We start from the raw sequence: 25,585 nt of genomic DNA, 5'->3' as shown, positions 1-25,585 counted from the left end.
CTATTTATGTGCTTCTTTTATTCTCAACCCACCCTCCGTTAGATTGTAACAGCTAGACGAATATTTCCCATAGTTGTAGTGATCATAGGCCTCGTAGAATCTCCTGTAGTGTCTAGTGTAGTTCCTCCAACATTTTGTGCTAAAAATAAACGTGTTTGTTGAATTGAGCGCCTGAGGATTCTCTGAAATTATAGTAATTAATAATTGCTGCAATGGCTATTTATTAATTGGCCAATTTTAAATGAGTACTTTTATAGGGAAGAGGAAAATTATTTTACATTTAGAAATCTGTGAGAATAGTTTGTGTGAAGGCAAGTGTGTAAAGAGAATACTGTGAAAAAATTGGGGTAGATGAAGAATACTTTGAAAAGACTAACCCCTAGACATTCATTCAGAGAGAGACTTACAGAGTGCTGTTACCATGCCAAGAGCAAGACATCCAGTAGCTAGAGGTGCCCTGGAAAAGATACTGGAACCTTATAATCACCAGATGTCAACACTGGCAGATATTCTAAAGACAGAGAAAAATGGATGCTACACAGAATATATGCAGGCAGCATTGACACATCGCTCCTTTCCGTACACAGGTTCTGAAATCTTTCAGAACTACAAAGGTAGGTTATTCTACCTCACCCTATGCTGGGCAATCCCGAACCCAGAATTAAAATTGTGTTTCTGCAGGCGACTTTGAGCCATGTGTACATTATAAAATGTGCATGTGAGTGTGCTACGATGAACTCTGGTGATAGATAAATCAGTGAATTACAATGGCATGTTTGAGGGTGATCTACTCTTAATCCAGCTTCTGGAATCTTGACCATGCAGAGCTCTCCTCTTTCTCTTCATGATCTCTTTGTACAGATTGCTAGGGTCCTCTGAATAGGGCAGTTCAAGGAGACAAGGCACCCTTGGAGCAGATGGAAGGGCAGTGGAATGTGTTGTGTTCACCTCTAGGGTCTAATGTGTTTGACTATTAAGGACCCACCCTGTAAAGGAGTCTGATGACTGAGAGAGCAGGGTTACTGTAGTATCATGCCCCACTCCATGCCTCTACCCCTTGAATTAATGGTGTTGTGAGTCTCTTAACTAGCCAAAGGGCTGGACGCTGAAGAAATGCTGACCGAAAGCATTCTGGATTCCTTAAAAGGGAGCACTGTGTATCCTAGCCACAGAACCGTGTGGGCCATGATGAGTGGTTTCTGAGTGTCGGACATTCTGGTGGAGCAGGTATCCTGAGGCAGAGGGCTTCCATCATTGGTCACGGTGGCCTTCATAGTGAACACAAGTCCTGGCCCCAATTTCTGGTTTTAAGTGATGATTTGAGTACTGTCAGACTCTTGTACTTTAATCTCCTCAAAAGCAGGGACTTTGATCCAAGTAATTTAACTACTGCCTGCTTTCTTCCCTGGCCTTGGGCCTGAACCAGAGCTTGGTAAATGTTTGCTGAACAACCAAGTGACTGAGCTTAAGGCATCCATGTGGTGTCCATGCACAGATGCTACAGCTCAGCTGTGTCACACAGAGATCGTGGTTGGGGCCATGTAACCCAGCTGGTAAGAGCTCAGGTTCGGGAGTCAAACTCCTTACGTGGAAATCCTGGTTTTGACCACTCTTACCTGGTCACATCACTTAACCTCTCTGAGCTTGTTTTCTCATCTGCAAAAAGCAGGTAACATCAGTGTCTACCTCGTAAGGTGGTGGAGAGGATTAAATGAGAAAACTAATGAGAAGCACTGAATACAGTGCCTGGTACTCTGTAGGCTCAAAATTAGCCAGCTGGTACCGCATTCATGATCACATGCATTATCATGACCATGGCCACGCCTGGCGAAAGAATAGTAGAGAAGTTACCAGCCACTACTTACCCTCACAGCTGCCTGGGTGTTAATGCTGCTGCATTCATTCCATTCCAGCTGCCTCTGCAGAGAGGGCTTGCTTCTCAACATTCCTGTCTTTGCCATGCTGGGTCAAACTGTCACTCAACAGGTTAACCTTTGGGGTAAGCTGTTTCGAGTCCCTAGGAAGCTGCTTTTAGAAAGGGGATGGTGATTCTTTAAATCTGTCTTATTGTGGTAAAATATACATAAAATTTACCATTTTAACCATTTTCAGGGGTGCAAGTCAGTGGCATTAAGTGCACACACATTGTTGTTGGATGGTGATTCTTGAAGGGCAATATTTTATGGCTTCCCTGGGAACAACCTGCAGGGCATTTTCCTTTCTCCTTGAGTCTAGTGATGACCCTGACAGTGACCAGGGGCCTCCTGGGTGATGCCTAAGCGTCTGCTTCAGTTCAGGCACTGTAGCACATGCAGTGTCCATGCCTTGGCACTGAGATTTACTAAGACCTTGGTCTAAGTTTCTTCTGATCAGAACAACATTTGTTTTCATGGGCAGTGAAGTCATCACACAGTGGTCGGTGAGAATCAACTGTGGTCACGTGATGCATAATTAAGACATGAAGTCAGACCTAATTTTCATCTCCTGGGCCACAAATAGAAAACCTACACTGTAAATAGATTGTCTGGGGGTGGGATGACAGCATGGGGGATAATAATGTTATCACTTATTTGACTACTTAAATTGCATAACACCTACTGCCTCTAGGACTATTTAAAGAATGTTAGACTAGAGAACATTTAAGAAGAAAACGTCACAGCCATTTAAGAACTTCCTTCCTGGTGTTAAAAATTTTTTTCCATCTTATCTTTTGGTTGATTATTACAAAGGCAAAGGACATATTACAATAAACATATAATACACATTTTAAAAGTAAAAATTAGAATTACTCAAAAAAAGCATTCTAATTCTCTACTAGGAAGACCACGGTAGAAATAAGAGGGCTACGTTTTTTCCCTGATACCCAGGAAGATGATGCCTATTCCTATGCTCTCTAGTTCTCAAGAGGGGACACCTCTACAAATCCCTTCACTGACATCAAAGTGGAGCTGAAGCAACACTTCTTTACTAAAACCTCTTGAAAAAAGTGGAAATTAATTCTCTGTTAATTCTGAAATGTGTTTTTATTTCCTGATGAGTTTCTAAGGCTCTGTAAATTAATATAGTACAAGTAAGCAGTAAATACACACATTACTAATTGTTCATAAAAACAGTAATTTGTCACGACAAAGAGAAGAAACTTCTTAATTTTAGGAATGAGTCATCAGCAACTTGAGTGGATGGAACAGGTTGATGCTTTGAAACTATAAAGAGGTGCAGACAGCATTCATAAAGTACAGTACTGCTAACAGCAACTTACTGCAAATTTGAATAGAATAGTTACTTGCACATTTGTACCACAACACAAGTTTCTGCCTGGCTTAACATATGGTATTTTGGTTCTAAATAAGCAAAAGACATACTTGTCAATTCTCGGGGCGCCTGGGTGGTTTAGTCGGTTAAGCGTCCAACTTCGGCTCAGGTCGTGATCTCATGGCTTGTGAGTTTGAGCCCTGCATTGGACTCTGTGCCGACAGCTTAGAGCCTGGAGCCTGCTTCGGATTCTGTGTCTTTCTCTCTCTCTCTCTGCCCCTCCCCTGCCCACGCTCTGTCTCTCTCTGTCTCTCAAAAATAAATAAACATTAAAAACAAATTTAAAAAAGACTTTCTAGTCAATTCGCAAGCATTTACTTGAAGGTAAGACCTGAATAAATTTGAAAATATTAATTAAAAACTAATAATGCTTCAGAAACTAACTTAAAAAGCTTGCCCTTTCATCAGCTGAAATTTAACTTTAGGCACTCTCATTTTAATTTACTAATACTTACTTTAAAAAATTTAAGTTATATAAACATTTAAAATTATTTACTAACCCTTAAAAATCTAAACCATAAAACAAATATAGAAGTAAATCATGAAAATCCTTCTTTCCTACCTTACACCTTCAAATTCTAACTCCCCAGAGGATAACTGCTTTTTAACAGTTTTGTGTGCCCCTTTATACAATTTTTCTATGCATTTTATAGTCAAATACATGTGTGAGGGTGTTTATGGCCAATTTTATTTTATTTTTTAATAGATCAAACTACATAATATTGTGGATTTTCCTTCTTCTCTTTTAGGACTGTACAGCTCTATTTAACCATTCCCTACTGATGCACAGTAAGAACTTTTCCAGTTCTTTACTATTATAAATAATGTTGTGAAAAACATATGGCCAACTAATGTTTGACAAAGCAAGAAAGAATATCCAATGGAAAAAAGACAGTCTCTTTAGCAAACGGTGCTGAGAGAACTGGACAGCGACATGCAGAAGAATGAAACTGGACCACTTTCTTACATCATACACAAAAATAAACTCAAAATGGGTGAAAGACCTAAATGTGAGACAGGAAACCATCAAAACCCTACAGGAAAAAGCAGGCAACAACCTCTCTGACCTCAGCCGCAGCAATTTCTTACTTGACACATCTCCAAAGGCAAGGGAATTAAAAGCAAAAATGAACTACTGGGACTTCATCAAAATAAAAAGCTTCTGCACTGCAAAGAAAAAAATCAACAAAACTAAAAGGCAACCTACAGAATGGGAAAAGATATTTGCAAATGACATACTGGATAAAGGGTTAGTGTCCAAAATCTATAAAGAACTTACCAAGCTCAACATCTGAGAAACAATCCAGTGAAAAAATGGGCAGAAGACATGAATAGACATTTTTCCAAAGAAGACATCCAGATGGCCAACAGACATTTGAAAAGATGCTCAACGTCACTCATCATCAGGGAAATACAAATCAAAGCCACACTGAGATACCACCTCACACCAGTCAGAGGGGCTAAAATTAACAACTCAAGAAACAACAGATGCAGGTGAGGATGTGGAGAAAAGGGAATCCTCCTGCACTGTTGGTGGGAATGCAAACTGGTGCAGCCACTCTGGAAAACAATGTGGAGGTTCCTCAAAAAAATTAAAAATAGAACTGCCCTACGACCCAGCAATAGCACTACTAGGAATTTATCCAAAGGATACAGGAGTGTTGATTCATAGGGGCACATGTACCCCAATGTTTACAGCAGTGGTTTCAACAATACCTAAATTATGGAAAGAGCCTGAATGTCCATCAACAGATGAATGGATAAAGAAGATGTGGTTTATATAGACAATGGAATACTATTTGGCAGTGAGAAAGAATGAAATCACGCCATTCGCAGCAATGTGGATAGAACTGGAAGGTATTATGCTAAGTGAAATAAGTCAGTCAGAGAAAGACAGATATCATATGTTTTCACTCATATGTGGTTCTTGAGAAACTTAAGACCATGGGGCAAGGGAAGGGGAAAAAATAGTTACAAACAGAGAGGGAGGGAGGCAAACCATAAGAGACTCTTAAATACAGAGAACAAACTGAGGGTGGATGGGGGTTTGGAGGAGAGGGGACATTGAGGAGGGTACTTGTTGGGATGAGCACTGGGTGTTGTATGTAAGTGATGAACCATGGGAATCTACCCAATAACCAACAGCACACTTTATACACTGTATGTTAGCCAATTTAACAATAAATTATATAAAAAAATAATGTTGTGGAGTATTCCTTGAGCATATACCCATGAACACTTGTGAGTATTTTTACAGGATGGATTCCCAGAAGTGAGACTGCTGGTCAGGGGTTATGTGCATTTTACATTTTGACAGGTGCCTCCAAATTGTTCTTGAAAAACGTAGTACCAATCTATATTCCTAAAAACTGTGTAAAAGTGCCTTTCCCAGCACTCTCCCTATATCAGATGTTATTAATCTTTTGATTTTTGTCAATTGATTAAAAAGAGAAATCTCATTTTAGTTGGTGTTTATTAGAGTCTGAAGATCTTTTCCTTTGTTTCTCAGTTATACTTTGCTGTTCTATGCATTGAGTGCTTAGATCACGTTCCCAATTTTTTATGGAGTTATTGGTTTTTCACTTCTTGATTTATAGTTCTTCCTACATTAGGCATATTAATTCTCTGCCCACTATATATGTTACAAGACTGCAATCTGTGAACAACTTATGGTATTTTTGCCATATAGAATTTAAAAATTTTTAGGTAGTCAAATCTGTTGATGCTTTTTCTTTATGCTTTTTGCATTTTATCTTGCTTATAAAGACCTTCTTCTAATGCCAATTTTTACTTCAGAATGTGCATAAGCTTTGGTATGTTTTCTTGGAAATAACCGGTTTTGAAATATATTACTACTGGGTATAGAATTCTGGGCTGGCAGTTTTTCCTTTAGTACTTTAAAGATGTAGTTCCACCATCTTTTGGTTAGCAGTTTCTCAACAGATGTTTGCAGTCATGACTATCTTTGCTTCTCTCTAATAATATAACCATTTTTGGCAGGGCTGCTTTTAAGAATTTCTCTATCATTCTTCAGCAATTTGATATGATGTACCTGGGTGTGGGTTTTCTTCATGTTTCTTCTGCTTGGGGTTCATAAAGCTTCTTTGATACATGTGTTTAAAGTTCTCATCAAATTCAGAAAATTATCATCCATTATTTAGTCTAATTCTAACGTCTGTGTCAGTTCTGGGTCTGTTTCCAGTAAGTGGTTATGCTCCTTATCGTGTGTCATGTTTTCCTGCTTCTTTGCATCCTGGTAATCTTTGGAGGCCAGACCTTGTGGGTTCTACCATGTTGGTTGATAGATTATTTTTGTATTCTTTTTTTAAAAAATTAAAAAAATTAAAATTAAAAAAAATTAAAAATTATTAAGTTTTTAATTTTTGTGTTCTTATATTCTTGAGCTTTGTTCTTGCAGACACTTGGATCCTGTCTGGTTTTGCTTTTATGACTAGGTAGGTAGGCTGAAGCAGCGCTTAGTCTAGGGCTAATTATTTTCCACAAGCTAAGGCAAACCCTTCCTGTGTATCCAAATGTCCCAAGAATTATGAATTTTTCTAGTCTGGCTGGTGGGAAAAGGCACTGTTTCTTTTAACCCTTTAAGATGGTTCTTGTAGTATAAAACCTAAAATTAAGGTTCAGCATTATGTGCTGCCTTAACATCTCAGGAAAACTGGGAAGGCTTCAAATGGCCTAACCACAAATTCCCTTCCTGACTCTGCTCCCATGGATAAGGGTCACTAGTTGAAAAATGTTCTTTACCATGGACAGGGGGAATAGTTCCTGCTTATCACTGAATAGTGTTACTCAATTTCTTGCCAGCCTGTGGAATTATTCAAATAAGCCAATCGCATCTTCCTGCAGGAACCAGGGAGCATTCTGCCCTCTTGAGACTACAATGCCTGTCTCCCACAGCCCTTGATTGCTCCCTCTGTTCCTGAGTGCAATCCCCATGTGGCCCTGCAAGATGTGCGACGTCCTCCCCACAAGGCTAAGAATGTAAGTGATTAATAAACAGTTGTCAACCTCATTTGTCCAGTGTTGGGTGTTGTGTGTTTGGCCACTCCTCATAACCCTAGGGTGGGAATCCATCTTTCACCAATGTGGCAAAGAGGTGGAACACACCAGTTCTTTCCCAAACTTGGGTAGTTTCCTTGCATGAATGTGCAAGGGGCACCTTCTGCTAAATACTTGAGGGGTACCTTCTGCAGATATTTGGGGTTCCCTCTGTGTGTGCAGCTCTCTCCTCTCTATACTCCGTCTTTGGAACTGTAGCGCCTCGACTTCCTTGGACTCAGTTCTGTTTGCTCAACTTAGAGAGTCTGCTGGGCTTCCCCTGGGTTCCTTTCCTCACACTATGGATGGAAACTCTCACAAGGCAGTAGTCCAGGGTTCACTTTGTTTCCCATGTATCAGGGATCACTGACCTTTACTGTCTGAGCTCCATGTCTTGAAAACCATTGTTTTATGTATTTTGTCTGTCTTTTGGTTGTTTCAGGAGGGAGGGCAAATATGGTTATCCCTGTTACTGGAAGTGGAAGTTCCTCTCATTATTTTTTATAATATTTTTTCTTTCCTGACTTCCTTTTCTGGGACTCCCAGTTATAGGTATGTTAAGTAGCCTGAGGTCATCCCATGGATCACTTAGGCTCTGTTCATTTTATTTTTTAAACTTTCATTTCTCTTGCTTCTTTATGGATAGTTTCTATTACTATGTTCAATTTCATTTCCAACTTTCTTCTACTGTATGCAATCTGTTGTTAATCCTATAATATGTACTTTTAATGGCAGAGACTGCATTTTGTTACTCTACAAGTTTCATTTCTATCTTGTTAATATTTTTTCTCCTCATCATGTTTGCACTTTCCTCTACTTTCTTAAGCATATGGAATTTATAATAACTGTTTTAGCATTCTTGCCTACTAATTCCATCATCTCTGTCCTTTCAGGGTCTGGAACTATGGATTAATTGCTCTCCTGCTTACGGGTTCTATTTTCCTGCTTTTAAAATGCCCAGTAATATTTTATTTGAGGTACAAAAGTGAATTTTACACTGTTGAGTGTTGGAATTTGTTGTATTCCCTTAAAGAATGTTGTACTTTGTCCTAGCATGTATTTATTTAAGAAAAGTTTGATGCTTCCAAGCTTTCTTTTAAATTTTTTTTAGGGTAGGTAGGTCCAGTGGAGCCTTTGGTGTAGAGCTAATTTACCCCTACTATTAAGACGGTATCTTATGAGGACAACATGGATTCCTGCTTAATGTGAGGTCACTCACAGCCTTGTGTGAGCTCTAGGAACTGTCTGGCCTACTGCTTTGTGCAGGTTCTTTCCCTGGCCCCAGGTGGCTTCTTCTGACATATGAAGAATTCTAAACGTAGCCAAAGACTTGAGGGGATCCCTTTCGGATCTCTGGAGCATTCTCTCTGTGTGGTCCCTCTTCTCTGGATCTCTGCCCTACAAACACCAGCACGTGGGTCTTCCTAAACCCCTATCTCTGTCTCCTCAACTTAGTGAGACTGCTGGGTGCTCTCTTTGTTTTTTTCCTCTCTATAATGCAACCTGGACACTGCCTCTAAGCAGTGAGCTGGGGCAAGTGTGGGGCTCACTTCACGTGTTTCTCTTCTCTCAGGGATCTTGGTCTTGGGCTGCCTGTTGTTCAGTGTCTGTTTTTCTAGTTGGTTAAGGGAAGAGTATAAATCTAATTCCTGTTATTTCTTCATGGCCAGAAGCTGAAGTCCACTCTGATGCATTGTGAAAACATTACAGACAATCCAGAGAGTACAGTATATCTAGTTCAGTAAAATTAAATTTACTTAAACCTGGCTAAAAATAGCCAGCTTTCACTTCTATCTTAGCTAGACAGTCTCTGAACTTCAGGAGTCTGTCATGTGATATAATATCTTGAGAAATTTTAAGCTGCCTTTGGGCTTGAGACATATTTTATACAGGGCAAGAGCAAAGGAACAATAGGGGTGGGAGTAAAGATTTTAAAAGGCTTGGCTGGACTTGAAATAAGGCAGAGTTTCCTAGGAAGTTCTTTGGCCAGATGGGGGTGCCTATGGGCATACAGTTTGTGCATTATGTGTGCTGGGAATAAAGAAGGAGACTTCATTTTATAGATGACAAAAGATAATATTAAATACTTAAAGTTTTTTAGATTATAAAGATAGAAGCCTAAAGCAAATTGAGATCATTAAGCCAAGTTTGAATTTCAATTCATTTTTCCTATTAGTTTTCCTTCTGAAAGGTAAATTCCATCACATATGAAACTCCGAACTCATCAAACTATGAATAAGCCACTTAAAGATTTTATGCAAGAAACAAAATGGCTCTTTTGACATCTCAAAGGACAGGTGAACTGCACCTTGCAGAGCTAATGTAGGCCTTCAGTACAATACATTCTATATAATGATACTCACAGCTTTCAAAGTGTTTACAGAGGTCTACACACACAACTTTATCTTCACAGCAATGCTGCAAGATAGTCAGGGTCATAAGTAGTCTTCAATTCACAAATGAAGGCACCAATTTACCTAGTAAGGGAAAGAGCTGGGCAACACTCTAGTTTTCTTGACATCTTCAAAACTCAGTATAATTTAGCTCCTTTGACTTAATCTTTTTTTAACATGGCAAAATATAACCTTCGTTGTGCTCATGCTCTATCTGACACTGGTGAATCTAGCAAGGAGCATCATAAGGTTTGCTGAAAAGATGCATGCATGCAAAGGTATGCCACTGTTACTTAGAGAAGTCAGGCATAAATACAGTGAGGGGCAACAGCTTAGAGCTATATAACATGAGCCATCTTACACTATAGACTAACTCCTGTGTTTTTCACTTAAAGCCCTGCCATCCGGATGTACACAGGACAATCAATTCAGAACGTCAAAATGAGATTATCGTCCTACACGTGTGATACTGCTTTAGCAACGCTACTTACAGAGCATAGGACTTTAATATATTTTCCAAACTAGATTTAAAAAAGCAACTGTTTAACTGGAAGAAGAGGCCATGGAATTAAGAAGGTATGTACTGGCTAAGACTGGCAACAACTCGAGCATTACTCACAGTGTTCAGCCAATTTTCTGAGTTGACACCATACCCCTTTTGAGAGTTGATGGGGCCATTCCTGCCCTGGCACACAAGATGGACAAGAGCCATCAGTTGGCATGTGAAGTGAAATGGAATATTCCAAGGTTATACTAGGCCAATAGACGCTACAAGCTAAGTCATATGGTTATAGAGATAATACTAAATAAAGCTCTTTTAAATAAAAACCAATAAAAAGACAGTTTGGATATCCCTTAAAATTTTTTTTTTCCCTTGGTGAAAGAAAGGTTAAAGGAAATTAAGAGGGAGAGCAGAAATTAGGGTAAGAAAAAGAAAAGAAAGAGAAGCAGTAGCAGAAAAACAAAAAAAGCTATAAATACAGATAAAAAAGAAAAGACTGGAGAACAGGAAAAGGGAGAAAGGAGGACTAACCAAGGATAGATACACCACAGAGCTCTGTCCTGAGGAAATAAATGTGTGCAGATCCATTTCCCTTTGCCATTAGCTCCAGCTCAGTGATTCTTATGGAGAATAGGATACACTTCAGGCGGGAGGGAGGAGTCAAATCAGAGCCTGGGGTGAAGCTGGAATTTGTACATATGTACTGTGAAAACACATGCAATAGATCAATTGCCTTTACATTACAGACTCCAGAGGGTAAAGCACAAAAGAGTCCCTAGGCTAATGTGGACAGGCCAAAGATGAGTAAGAAAGCACTGGAGGGTCACCAAAGGCTGGGAAACGGCTATTCATGAAGTTCCAGTACCTATCTCTTTCAAAACATGATGTGGGTTATATTACTCTATAGATGAACTCTGATGTGGTTCATTCTCTTTCTCTTAATTGCTTTTTCTATTAGTATTTGTGAAAGAGACAGTCTGTAGGAGGCAGCAATGAACAAGCTGATGTGAGAATGTAAGCAAAAGCCCAGTGGTTTACACTGCTTTGGCTATTTCTTTTTGTGGGCAGAAGGAAAAATCTAATGCTTCACCTTAAGAGTATCACTATTCCCTCCAGTCTCCAGACCTGGTCCCTGAGGACGTTAGCCAACTACTAACAACATACAGAATAGTTTCATTAAAAATTCCTCTGTACATAAGGATCTGTTAGGGGTGCCTGGGTAGCTCAGTTGGTTAAGCATCTGACTCCTGATTTTGGCTCAGGTCATGATCTCACAGTCTTGAGATCGAACCCCATGTTGAACCCCACATTCGGCTCTTGAGTTGGGCGTGCAGCCTGCTTGAGATTCGCTCTCCCTTTCCCTTTGCCCCTCCCCTGCTTGCATGCCCTCGCACATGCTATCAAAATAAATAAATAAACTTTAAAAAAAAGTCACTGTGATCACAGAGGGATCTCTTTAGTGCTGGATGGGTGGTCTCAGTAGGTTTCAGAAGATGGTACTCTCTGAAAGGTCGCCAGAAAAGGGAATGTGACAGCCACATGGCAAATCATACTAAGACAAAAAGGAGATCAGGGCACCATGGCCTCTTGACTAAGGGATCCTTCTGAGTGCCGAATGGGCAGTCAACATCCTGTACAGCGTTTTATGCTGTTATCAAGTTTAAAAAATGTATTCACTTTTAAAATTTACATAAAGTAAAATCCATGCTATATCATTTACTAACCAGGTACAGATGTTTCTGACAATAAATATTAGAACAGTTTGATTTACCAATAACAAGCCTATGGTATTAACAAACCACCACATTACAGATACGAACTGAATGAGGACAGAAGTCTAAATTGCAAAATAAATTAACCAACAAAGAAAGAGCACTTAAGAGTTTCAAAAGCACTTAAGATCTGAAAGAACGACATGAACCACAGTCAGCTACTTAATAATCTCATCATTTCTACATATATTTTAAGTGATAAAAAAGACACCTGTGGCAGATGCTTGCCTGGGAATAACACCGGAAACCTTTCTGTTCATGTGGAGAGCAAGAGACTACAGAACAGACACAGGAAAAGTAAGTCTTGTTGTTGGAACTAAAACTGTTTAGTGAAGCCTGACACAGTCAAGTCTCTCCTGACAGAAGCTGTAAATAAACCCAAATAGTGAGTGCTATGGTAAAAAAAAAAAAAAGGTAGACTACATGTAGAAGAAAAGAAGACTAATTTCAGAGAGCGACAAACTTATTACTTACTGGTCCTCAACTGTAAAGAATGAAAAATGGAAAACAAACAAACACTGGGAGAGGTTATCCAGGGGAATAGGAAAGACCTTGGACCTAAAATATACAATTTTTGCATAATTCTTTCCCTATCATCAAAAAACCCCTCTTTTTACTCTAGAATGAGAAAAATTAATCTTGTAATTCTTTCTCAATTATTTTCATTCCAGAAATCATAAAGAAAAAGTTAATTAAAATCTAGACTAAATGTTCTGGACTTGTCAAAAATTCCTCAAGTAAGGGAAAGAAAAAAAGTCTTTGAATCATTCCTTGGGTAAACTCTTCTGAGTAAAAGACACATTCCCATGTGAGTAAAGAATGGTGTTTGTTTATACTGAGGGTCTGCTTCACTTTTCAATTTCTTATTTGTGTTTTCTGAGCTTTTCACTGGCAACAACAGAACACATGTGTTGCTTCAACAGCTTTCCCCAATTCCCTAAACAGCATCAGATGCCAAAAACTTGCTTTACGGGAGAAAAATACCTCTAATACAATTTGCTATATTCTAAACTCAGAAAGACATTAATTGATTTAAGTGGAGGAAAAGGTCGGTTTTGGGAGAATGTAGAAATTGAGAAGTACTGATCTACACCATGTCATTTTCTTATTAGTGTTTCCCTAAAACAACAACAACAACAACAACAACAACAAATCACTGGTGATTTCTAAAAAGGAAAACCTCAAAATGCCATTTTCTAAAAAGTAAATTGAAGGGAATTTTCATCATGGCTTAATATATACAATAGCTTTATAATGAGATCAACTTCCAAACCAGTAAATTAGAGGTTATTATTGCAGGGACAGCAATAGACTTTACAGCAGAAAACTTGTAGCAACAGCTAATACCCATGTCCAGATTTATATTAATTAAGGGGCAATAAATATGCACAGGGAAATGCTAAGTAGAAGCAGGTCAAAGCCAGGGCTAAACATTGAGGTCATGTGTTTAAATTTACACCAAAATTATAATAAGACAAACTTAACTGACAAATATACTTTGCTAAGTCCCATCAATTTTGAGTTTGCAGAGCAAGGAGCCTCAAATGAAAACTAAACACGTATCTTTAAAGGATAGTTGATTTAAGAGAAATTTAATAAGCAAGAAAAAAACTGAAGATATTTCCATTTTGAAAAAAAGAAAAGCCAATACTGAGACATTATCAAGGAGTACATCTAGACCTTTTCTTTACCTTTAAGATATCCTAGCTCCACCATGAAAACTATGAATACGAAAACTACAAATATGCAACATAGCCAGAGTTCCCTAAATGCAAATCAATACCATATACAAATCAATGGCTTCTTTGTCTAGTATAATTATAAATTTAAATAGTCTTTCCAGTGAATTAAACAAGCTAATGGAGAGCTCCATTAACAGTAAACTTTCACTTAAAAACTTTCACCAAATTGGACACAAGACTATTTTGAACTCAGATATGAATCCCAACTCTAAGCTATCCACAATCCTATGAATGCGAATCCACCAAGAGGATGCTTTTCCTGCAGGAATGGAACCATTCTGAGTAAGGCTAAAATTAAAATACACCAGCCCTATCAGACCCTTGGCTTGATAAAAATATATATATTCCTCAGGTAGAGGAATCCTCTATAGAGGACAAGGGGTGGCTGGTGCCTCTTCCCCAGTGTAGCTGAATGATCTTTTCTAGAGCTTTTCTTTTTTTTTTTTTTTTTAATTTTTTTTAACGTTTATTTACTTTTGAGACAGAGAGAGACAGAGCATGAACGGGGGAGGGTCAGAGAGAGAGGGAGACACAAAATCCAAAGCAGGCTCCAGGCTCCAAGCTGTCAGCACAGAGCCCGACGCGGGGCTTGAACTCACATACCGTGAGATCATGACCTGAGCCAAAGTCGGATGCTTCACCGACTGAGCCACCCAGGCGCCCCTAGAGCTTTTCTTATAAAAATCTAATGGTGGTACCCAACGCTAGATAAAGACATCTCCTCTAGGTCTCCATTTGTCCTAACTTGCCTTATGTATTTGAATTAGACTGTGTATGACCATGCTTCCATCACGGGAGCCAGTCTAGACAAGAAAGTCAGTCACTGGAGTACGTGTGTGGGCACAGTTCTCTGAATAAAAGGTGATGCACACCTCACTAACGTGAGCGGCTGCCCCATAAGGCACTACCTACCCGCCGCCTACAGGCACACAGCTATGTAGGCTTTTTATAGGCTGTGCTAGGTATGTGAGTATCGCAAAAAATATGGCTTATTTGGGGGAAACGCTCTCAGAGGGAAGGCAGTGCTGAATTAGGGGGGAAATATCCTTGTATTTTCAAGAAAAGATAAATTTAAAAAACTGATTTTTATTAAAAAATAAATTCATTATTCAAACTTATAAATGCTTTATTTGGCAACAGGTTTCTCCATAGGCTACTCGTTTAAGTAGGAAGTTCTTCAAATATATCTAAAACATTTTGATTTATGATTTCTTTCCAGGAACACTACCTATTGTGGAAAGAAATATGCCTGTAGTTTAAAGGAACTCCTATACTGCTTATTATGCAAATTCCTCACCAATATGACATAACCAAAAATTCAACACCCATAAGCCCCAGGATCTCTTAAAGGACAAAAATAAGAAGGAAAAAAGAAAGAAGTTATTGCTGTTGTGTAGGAATAATTAGTCTGACATGTCAGAAGCATCCTTTTTTTTTAAAATAAGAATTACTGTGGGGTGCCTGAGTGGCTCAGTCAGTTAAGCATCTGACTCTTGATTTCAGCTCAGGTCATGATTTCACGGTTCCTGAGATTGAGTCCTACACTGGGCTCTGTGCTGGCAGCATGGAGCCTGCTTGGGATTCTCTCTTTTCCCCCTCACTCTACCCCTGTCCTCCCCTCTCTCTCAAAATAAATAAATACACTTAAAAAAATAATTAAGAATTATTTTGAGTGCTGTTACTGGAAGCACTTTACCCAGGCCAAATACAGAATGGAAGGCTGTAAGTAAGGAAAGTAAGGAAATATAAAGATAACTGCCTGGTAATTGAGGGTCTCAGACTCAGACATTGGTGGGGTTACATTAATTCTTCGTATTTTCATAATTATAACATTTCTCCCAAGACACAATATGATCTCAAATATCTAAATTAAAAAGGCAACATGTTATTCAATCATCCAGATTTTTTGTCCATGCAAATAAATTTCTGGACAGTTAGAGGATTTTTATTATGTTGTTTCAGAACTCTTAAATTTCCATATTAAAACACTATAGTGCATTGGTATATTTTCAAATATATATTATTTAACTGTTTTAATATCATTTCTCCTTAAAAAGAAAACCAAACTTTACCAGTAGCCTACTTTCCAAAACAACACATACTGTACCCTTGAGTAACAAATATTAACAGTAATTCGAATGCAGAGACCTATTCTGAAGTTTACTGTATTATCTCTTTTAAAAAGGGTTGCCATGAAAATTAATAGTGTCAAGCAATATTATCTAAGAATATTTAGCTTGTCTGAAAGAAGGCCTAGATAACCTGTAAAAAATACCTAAACCCTAAATAAAGGTAAGTTTTGAGGCTGAGTGAGGAATACATTAGGGCTCATTATAATCATTTTCTCTATTTTATTTATGTGAAAAACCCACTTCATTCCTGTCCTTGGTAAAGCAGAGTCTAAGGCCATGTAGCTTAAACATTTTACTAGTATTTCCTACATGTGCTTAATAGGTCTTCACTCATTTAAAATTTCCTACAATTATTAAAAAATTTTATCTGACATCCTAATTATACTGAATTGGTGAGATTTTACTCCTGTTATAGGACAAGCCAATCAGAATCTCACAAAGGATAAGCGGACAGCTCTATAATGGTAAAAAAACAAAACAAAACCAGGAAAGATATTATAGACTGCTACCCTAGGGATTCATCTTCCTGCTTTAACCATGCTGGAAGCACAGTTATTACCTGGTTCAGAGCTACTTCCTGGGTCAGAGGTAAGGAAACAAGTGAGAAAAACGAACATAGGCATCATAAATACACGGTTGTATTTTCTTCTTTACTCAAGGAGAGTGATTTCTCCAATGGGTCTTTCCTTTAGATCAGATATGAAGGTAAAACTTTACAGGCATATTTTGAATGCAACTCAGATATCTGCAAATAAGGTATAGTTTTTACCATCTTTAAAAGAATCAAACCTACCAAGCAGATATATTTAACTGAGCAAAGTAATAAAGTTTTTGTAAAGGTCAGCATTTCTGGACAACATGTCAAAAAAATAATAAACAGGTAATATTCCTTTTTTTTTTTTTTTGGTAATATTCTTTTAGACTAGGCAAACTGGATGTTCAGGAAGGATATAAAACTGATGGCTATGTTAAATAAAGATTTGCCTACACAAAGCAAAAATATCAAGGGCTGATTAGGACACTTGCTTTGTCATGGAATCATCACTCCCCTACATAGTGAAGCCACCAATCCTTTCCAGACAACTCTGACTCAAGTTCTCTTTACTTGTTTCACTACCTGGCAATCCAAAACCTAAACCCATGATCAAATAATTTTAGCTTTCTTTTCTCATTCTGTGTTTTTTAGAAAATCATTCTTTTTTTTTTTTTTTTTAAAGTTTTAAATGTTTATTCATTTTTGAGAGACAGAGAGAGACAGAGCATGAGTGGGGGAGGGACAGAGAGACCCAGAATCCGAAGCAGGCTCCAGGCTCTGAGCCATCAGCAAAGAGCCCTACGTGGGGCTCGAACTCATGGACTGCGAGATCATGACCGGAGCAATAGTCCGACGCTTAACCGACTGAGCCACTCAGGTGCCCCTCATTCTTTTTTTTTTTTTTAAATGTTAATTACTTATTTTGAGAGAGACAGAGAGAGACAAGGTGAGCAGGGGAGGGGCAGAGAGAGAGAATCCCAAGCAGGCTCCATGTTCAGTGCTGCTCACAAACTCAGCTGAAATCAAGAATTGGACGCTTAACTGACAGAGCCACGTAGGTGCTCCTTGAAAATCATTTTTGATAAAGGACCATGAAATAGGATCTTTTAGTTTACATTGTTATACACTAGTATCCCTTGTAACACAACTAAAAAGTTCCTTTTTACAGAATGACAAGGTAAGGAAACACATTTATAAATATACAGGTAAACAGAATTGATACTTTTTTTTTTAAAACCCAAATTTATGATGGTACAGAATCACTTCTGTGAAATTTTTTTTGGAAATGTTTATTTATTTTGGAGAGTGAGTGAGCATGAGTGGGGGAGGGGCAAAGAGACAGGGAGACACAGACTCCAAAGCAGGCTCCAGGCTCTGAGCTGTCTGCAAAGAGCTTGACGTGGAGCTTGAACTTACGAACCATGAGATCGTGACCTGAGCCAAAGCTGGACACAACTGACTGAGCCACCCAGGTACCCAAAAACTTCTTTAATGCACAAAACAGAAATGTTCTTCTCCGTTTAATGATGTGTATTCCTGATTTTATTCATCCTTGCAATGAATCCTTGGTTCTTCTAGGACCTCCACACCATGGAAGGCCTATTTCCAAACAGATCCGAGGGAGTCTATGGGAACCTGTAGTGCATGAGGGGTCAGTGTCCCAGGATTCTGTAGATAATACGGAGTTGGAACCCAAAGTCCTTTATACATTTCTTGGACTTTATGTACTCTCCCGGTTTTTAAAATACCGGGTAGATTGACTATCTACATAGAACTATAGCTTTCCTTTACATAAGGTGTCAGAGAAGTTACGGGACTATGGATTACAGCCTATCTATATCCATATTTGGAAGTACCAATTACAAGGACTTTTGGAATTTACCATGTGACATTCTAGAGGAGAGCCAATTCTTCACAAAGAAAACAGCTTCAAGTTAGCTGTATGTCGTACCATATATTTCTACTTTATAAATTTTCTCACTTTAAAAAAAAGTCATAGGCATTAGGAGAAACCTTAGGTCTATGTATCCATATTTAATACCTCCTACAGAAAAAAAATTTTTTTTTGCATTCCTGCTAAGATAGCTTGCCTTGAAAACAGGTAGGCTTATCATTTTTACAGCTTTATCTTAATTTCAGTTAAAGAAATTGTTCTTTGCCAGTTCTCAAGTGTAGCAGAGTAGAATGTGTAGAAGCCAAGTTCATGCTGCTATAGCAGGCAGTAGAATCCTCTTAAAAGTCTGTTTATATACCTTTCATCAGTGTAATAGCTCACAAACTTAGTGTAAATAATCTACACAAATATGCCTGTGTTGAAATAATTAATTCTACTTTATGGTCCCCACCCTCTAGTAGTCATTACCAATTATAACATTTTAATGGTTAGTAACACAATTTATTATCCAATCATAACCAGGTCAAAGACAAGCGATTAATAACAATCAAAGTTAAGGTATATGAGACAATGTATGGATAAGGATTGTATTTATCAGTTGTTTGAAAACTGGGCTGTAAGTGATCTGAAACAAAGGGCTATGAAGTTGGAGAATAAGGAAGGAGCCATTCTCCGACCTTTTATAGAACACTATAAAAGAGCCACTGGGAGCAAATTCCTCTTTCCATTTGCTCAGTCCATTTGCGAAGAATAAAGCTCTTGCCAATGACGCTGCAGCTGTGCTCACCCTCGACTTAATCACTGTGTAAGGCTGAGGGTTAATTAGCGCCATTCTTAGTTCTATTTGTTGTTTTAATAAAAGATACGCATAAATCTAAGACGGGGAGTAACTGATACTTGATTTTTATTTGGAAGGTGCTGGGGGGAGGGGGAAGAGCTCATCCATCTTGGGCATTGATGTTTGTGGGTGTGCTCAGAGCATTTTCATTTGACCTGGCCTATACGGTTCTGCCTGTTTGAAGAGTGGCAGACAAAGACTTTATGGTTGTGTGAATGCAGGACCCTGATGGCCCAGGCTGAACCATGAGGCGGTCTTTAGTTGGAAGGCAAATGATAGGGAATGAAATACAGAGGGTGAGGGTCAGGGCCCAAACGATTCTCCCACAGAGCAAAAGGGCCAAATCACACGCCTTTTACAGACTACACTGCTGCTCATCTTCGGCAGTTACGAGGAAATCCTTATCATGGAAAACTTCAGACATATTCAAAGGTAGACAAACGAGTATAATGAAGCCTCCCCCCCCCCCCCCCCCCCCGCCCCCAGTGTGCTCATCACTCATCATTCAACGATTACAATGGTCGATCTCGTATCCTCCACATCCTTATCTACTTCCAATCTAATCTTTCTGGATTATTTTGAAGCAAATTCTAGATATCAAAGGACTTTATTGCAAGTAGTTCCCTATCTCTAAAAGGTAAGGATATGTAAAAACTTCATGACAGTTCTGTTTTACTATGCCTAAAAATTTCTGGCAGTAATTCCTTAATATCAAAAGCTCATTTTCAAATTTCCAATTATCCCATAAAAGCCATACATTTGGGGGATAATTTTTAAATGATACAGTATCAGAATTACATTCCGAATAAAACAAGCTTATAACACTTTAGATAGCAACAGCAATAGAGCAAGAAAGTCGAACTGAGGTTAAAAAAAATAATGCCAGATAACATCCAGATTGATATACTTTTCAGGAAAAAAAAAGAGGAAAAAAAGATTAGAAATACTTCTGAAAGTTACTCCGTAAATAAAGCATCTGATACAGGAAAACCGTTGACCTCCTTGTTTTATTTCATAATTGTCAGTGTTCTCAGGATAGTTCATTTTTTATGAGGGAAAACACCCATTATTTTTAGGTCTGAAGACCATAAGATAAGCATATTTGAAACAATAACCAGACTTCATATAAAGAATATGATAAACATCTAAGAGTTTAAAAAAACAACCACAAATAGCACAAACTTCAAAAGATACACTCAAACAGAACAGAGCTTAAATTTTGTATATGCTTGAGAAGAGAGTATTGACAGATAAGAGCATTCCATGAAAGATGGAAATCTGATTAGTACTCTAAATGACAGCAATTCCTGGATTAAATCATGTTCACCAAGGAGGACTAAACTCCGGGAGCTTGGAAGGCCAGTGTGGGCCTTTGGAGCTTATCAACTTCTACTCCTTTCTGCTGCCATTCTGTTCCTCAGCAGTGTGACACAGACAGACTCTGGCAGCCAGGGAGAGTCTGACAAATAAGAGTGCTCTGGCAGGGTCAATGAACACCACTGTGAAGTGTGAACAGCCCTATCAAGGCCAGCAGTTAGACCTACCTAGACCGTTGCATTGGGAACAGAATGATTATCACCGGTGCACCCGTCAACTGGCTGGTGACTGTTGGACATTTTGCCACCCGCGAGATAATCCTTCCTAGGAAATAATGCAATAGGGACTACTAATTGAAGGTTAGGCTTTTTCCAGAGTTTAAACCCAAGAGTGTCAGTGCTGAGGTGGTGGTGTTTAGAGATTATTCAATACTCTCTTCTCTCAGTTAAACTCAACCGAGTAGGTATTTGTCAGCCATTGAATGTATGCCCATGTGGAGTCCTAAGTACCCTGGGAAATGACATGAACAACAGCCCATGATTGTTTACAGAGGGCTTGCATGTGTACCTCACAGGAATCCCGTGATTTAGGTAGGGCTGATGGTTATCTCTGTTTTGTAAATGAAACGGAGTCTGAGGAAAGTGAAGCGCCCAGAGCAAGTCGCACAACTAATTAACAGTGGAGCTGGTATTAAAATCTGTATCTGTGGACTATAAATACCATGCTGTAAGGATGTACAGCCCCACCCTCGAACTTTTAAAATTTATTTCTGAATAGACCAAAAATTCTTTAAGTAAGAGACAAATGTAAATTATGAGAAGAGTATGAAAAAGATTAAAAAAGTAAGTTTATGTGGAGAGAAGAGTGAGAAAATCACTTTGAAAATTGGTGCAAAACCTTATGCAAAACCTACTTCAGAGCTGACAGCATTTCTGGTGTTAAACTAGCTCTACAGATTTAGTATAGGAAAATCGTATTTATTTGTATTCTATCAAACTTATATTTGTGGTAATTTGAAGATAGGTTAGGTTGAAGTTTAACTTAAATCTGGGGGAAAAAAAATCTACACATTGGAAGTGTACCAGAAAAGGGTGTGAAGTAAACCCATTAAACAAAAGAAAGGCCATTTTGACTTAAAAACTCTTTTTAAGACTCTAGAAGTGTGAACACACGTATCGATGATGTGCCAATTAGGAAATTTTTGTATTATGTCTTAAAATACAAACATTTAGTTTGTTGCCACGTATTTTACAAACAATAGTCTATTCTTAGATAAGATGAGCTGTATCTAGTTGATCAAACTTGAGGCTTAATCTTTAGGCTTATTCTTTACTTTTTCTTTATCCCTTACACTTATCCTTACTACCAATATTATTGTTTTCAAAATCTATTTTATTTATGTGATTTTGCTTTAGCCAGGGGTGATTTTACTTTTATTGTTTTGTAGCATATATCTGTAACTTTCTGAGACACAGCAAAACAAAACTCTAGTGAAGAGAAATATTTTTGATATTCTGAGAGCTGAATATCAAAGCTGAGAAAAGGCTTTGGTGGGATGAATGTATTCCTCTAAGCAGCGATTACCTGTACAGAGAAGAGCTTCCCACATACAAGCTGATTCAGGGGGATAGGACCATTTCAACTGGCTGGGAGACGGAACGGGCCTGGCTATGGCTGAGTAAGGAACGCCTCTCAGCACGGAGCTTTCTCTCTAAGTGTGCAGTTACATCTTACCCATGTGGAAGAAGGAAGGACTTCTTACTCGTCTAGTGTTCAGAAGTGCCTCACGCATAGTATGGCCTCAAAAGTTTCTTCTCTCCCACTAGTTTTACTGAGATATAACTGACACCTAACACTAGCAGTTTAAGGTGTATAGCATGGTGGTCTCATGTCAAAAGTTTCTTGTATGGGTGACTTACTTCTCAAGATAAGTGTTTTTTTCTTAAAAAACCACTCCCTCTAAATTTCAGCAAAGCCCAGAAGTCCTCTGTTGGGAGAGGGGAGACAGATATAGTTCCATGTTCCAACATTTCCAGGAGGACCACTGGGCTTAAGCCTCTATCACACAAAAAATGTCTTCTTATGATATTACCTCCAAATGAAGTTACACACAGTCATACAGACAAATGGGATTGAAATAGTAATAAGGAGAAAAAACACACTATTTGTCATTCAGTTTTAAATTAGTGCAGCATTAATGAACTTCGCTATCTGGGGTAAAAGTATGAAATAATTTAAAAAGTATTTTATAATGATCTTGCATAATTATATTTTATGTTTCTTTTGGTGGAAGTATTTTTATATGTCCTTATTTTTAAAAGTTTTAAAAATTGAACAGATTGTAAATTCTTCATGTTTTATAAACCAGACAGGAGCTTAAGAGAGACCCTCATTCCCCTTTGTCATTTCTCTCTTGTCTAAAACTTCAATTATCTAGTGAATAAAGTTTATTCCTGAATGTGGAAGATAGAATCTTATAAAATATTAACACTACTAATTAAATACTCAAAGAAGAATTTCTCATTAAAAACATAAATGAAAACTCTGTAGCTACTTTAGATTTTTGAAGTTTCCAAAATAAACCCAGATACGTAAAAATTTGGCAGTTGGGTTTGTCTGTTAGTTAAAAGGAGTTGGTCAAACACATAATCATACATCTGCGACGACACAGAAAGTAAAAACTTTCAGCATTAAGCACACCAGCAAGCCACCAAGGCTTCGTCATAAACTCTCTTTAGTTTTCCTGGGAAGTTGTATTTCCTAGTTGAAGACCATTCAGCTTTTTTGTTCTATTAGCTTGAAAGGACGCATGGTTATTAAAATGCCAACAAGGTCATGTCTGCGTGGTGCTGCTTGGTTGTTATCAGATTTTAATAGCCCACATTTCTCAAATTAACATCTTCTGGTAGGCATCTAATTAAAGATTAAGCTATTCAATTTGAATTTTTATTATTATTTGCCAGCAGAATGTAATGCATTCTGTAAAAGCACTTCCCTATCCAAAATGATTTTTCATTAATTTTTATCACATTGTGCTTTTTCCTTCTCGGCAAATAATAGGTCTCAAAAAGACTAATGAGAAGACCCAATTTAAAAAGAAAGCAGTTAGATATTATGGAAATTTAAAATCAATAGTAATAACAGTAGTTACAGTGGTGGTGGTGGTAGTAAACAATTTCCTAAGGTCTGACATTGAAGTCTTTAATAGACTTGAATTCAATATTGGATTAAGTCTCTTACCAGGGTTGCAATCGGTAAGAAGTGAGCAGATGGAGAGGAGAACTTTAGAAATGGTTAGGGCTGGACTCCAGTTGTCCTTTAGGATGTCCAGACAGATGACGCCCTGGCTGTTAATATTACAGTGATAGATTCTTGTCCGGAAAGTAACCTAGAAGAAAATGTAATGTTATTATAAATAGACATACTTTTTATTAGACAAAATAATCCAAGGGTCACTGGTAGAACCATATACTTAATTATTCCTTAGGCACCTGAGAAGCATCAAGAAACAAAATCATTATTTTAGAACTTGTTATTCTGGGCACAGAGAACTAAATAACCCCCAACAGCAAAATCATATCCTTTTGCTTTTGATGAAGAGTCCTATCGATTAGCTAGTGTTCTGGGGACTGAATTTGCTCTTGGTACAAGTGTAGGAATGTTCGTAAGAGAAAAACTAGCTGTGGCTTCTAAAAACATTTCAAAGGGGTGCCTGGGTGGCTCAGTCAATTGAGCATAGGACTCTTGATTTCGGCTCAGGTCATGATCCCAGGGTCATGGGATCGAGCCTCACGTCGGGCTCTGTGCTGAGTGTGGAGTCTGCTGCAGATTCTCTCTCTCCCTCTGTCCCTCTCCCCCACTCATGCATGCCTGCTCTCTCTCTCTAAAATAAAAGTAACATTTCAAAGAAAAAATAAATTTCAAACATAAAAATTTCAAAAGAAACTTGTTGGAGTCCAGTTGTTTTAAGGATTTTGTGTATTTTGAGGTTCAAAATAGCATGGGAACACTATAAAAAGGACATAAATATTCTTTTCTGTCATGGTTTAAAAACACAAATTAGGCATGCATGTAAATAATATACCTAGTTTATAAAAAACTGTATTGGTTACAATTTATGAACCTTCTTCTCCTTAAATTCTATATTTTAATGTAATATTAGTGTAGTCTCTCTTCCCTATAATAGTTACATTACCACTGCACGTCGTTTAGGTATAATTTTGAAACATGTTTATAACATTTTTCAAGAACTTAATTAAAAAGCTAAGTCTAAATCAGTTTTGTAACTCTGGTAAAACTCTGTTTTCTAAGAGTCTTATGTAAGCAACAATAAGATCTTAATGTTATTCATTAATATCATGTTTATAAACGTTCTCAAATTTGTAAGTTGAAATATAAAAAAAAAACCCCTTAGTGTTTTAAAGACCAATCTTTTGGTCCCCTAAATTAAAAATGGCTCTGAACCAAAAACTACGTGGCAGAATTTTGTATGTGTTGCTACCTCCCAGGGTATCCAGCATCTGCTCGAACATCACATTTACTTAATTCATATAATATCAAGACTCAGAAAGGACAGATCCAGTCTTCTGTAATTATTAGACAACACAGTGCCATTTTCAGGCTAGATCAGTATTCCTAATAAGAACTGTCCTAGTAACAGGCTGGACCTTATAGATAACCTTGACATCCCTTCCACACAAACACATTCCAAACACCTACCAGTGCTGAAGAAAATGTAAGTAACATTTAAAAAAATACACAGCTGAATTTTCACAGAAATCCCCAGAGGCCAGAACTGAAAACCAAAAATTACAGTAAGCACATGAGCTGCCAGTGTCGTTGCCAGGGGCAGGACTTGGGTAAGAGGGAGGGGGTGAAGGACAGTACCCAGTCTAGATGAAAATGGAGGCTTGGGTTTTGATGCCCTCATGGAAAAAGGTGAAACCTAAGGTCTGCATGTGGCAAGAGGTTGGGATTGAGAGCCCTTACACAGATTAGAACACGTGAGCAGCTAGTCTTTTAGTGAGTGGATGGACTTGAAAAGATAATGCCTTCTGGGAGACACAGCAAAGACACCTGCTGGAGAAAGCCT

At 38.1% G+C, this 25,585-nt stretch overlaps 1 protein-coding gene across 5 annotated transcripts in view; it reads right to left on the bottom strand.

The window, feature by feature from the left end:
* The window catches only part of UBE2E2 (ubiquitin conjugating enzyme E2 E2), a 369,725-nt gene that overhangs the window by 24,304 nt on the left and 319,836 nt on the right, over positions 1 to 25,585 (bottom strand). For 3 of the 5 annotated variants that reach the window (XM_053903853.1, XM_053903849.1, XM_053903851.1), the window contains 2 exons: positions 23,734 to 23,881; positions 20,721 to 20,817 (listed from right to left, as the gene is read on the bottom strand). In XM_053903853.1, the coding sequence (XP_053759828.1) occupies positions 20,721 to 20,817; positions 23,734 to 23,881 (245 nt within the window). The remainder of the gene's footprint in view (positions 1 to 20,720; positions 20,818 to 23,733; positions 23,882 to 25,585) is intronic. The other 2 variants (XM_053903850.1, XM_053903852.1) reach the window with 1 other exon arrangement.

The sequence above is a fragment of the Panthera pardus genome, unplaced genomic scaffold (genome assembly GCF_024362965.1).
Source record: "Panthera pardus isolate Hobbes unplaced genomic scaffold, ASM2436296v1 HiC_scaffold_16, whole genome shotgun sequence".
NCBI classification, from domain to species: domain Eukaryota; kingdom Metazoa; phylum Chordata; class Mammalia; order Carnivora; family Felidae; genus Panthera; species Panthera pardus.
The sequence above is the reverse complement of the archived record's forward strand: the minus strand, read 5'-3'. Positions and strand labels throughout refer to the sequence as shown.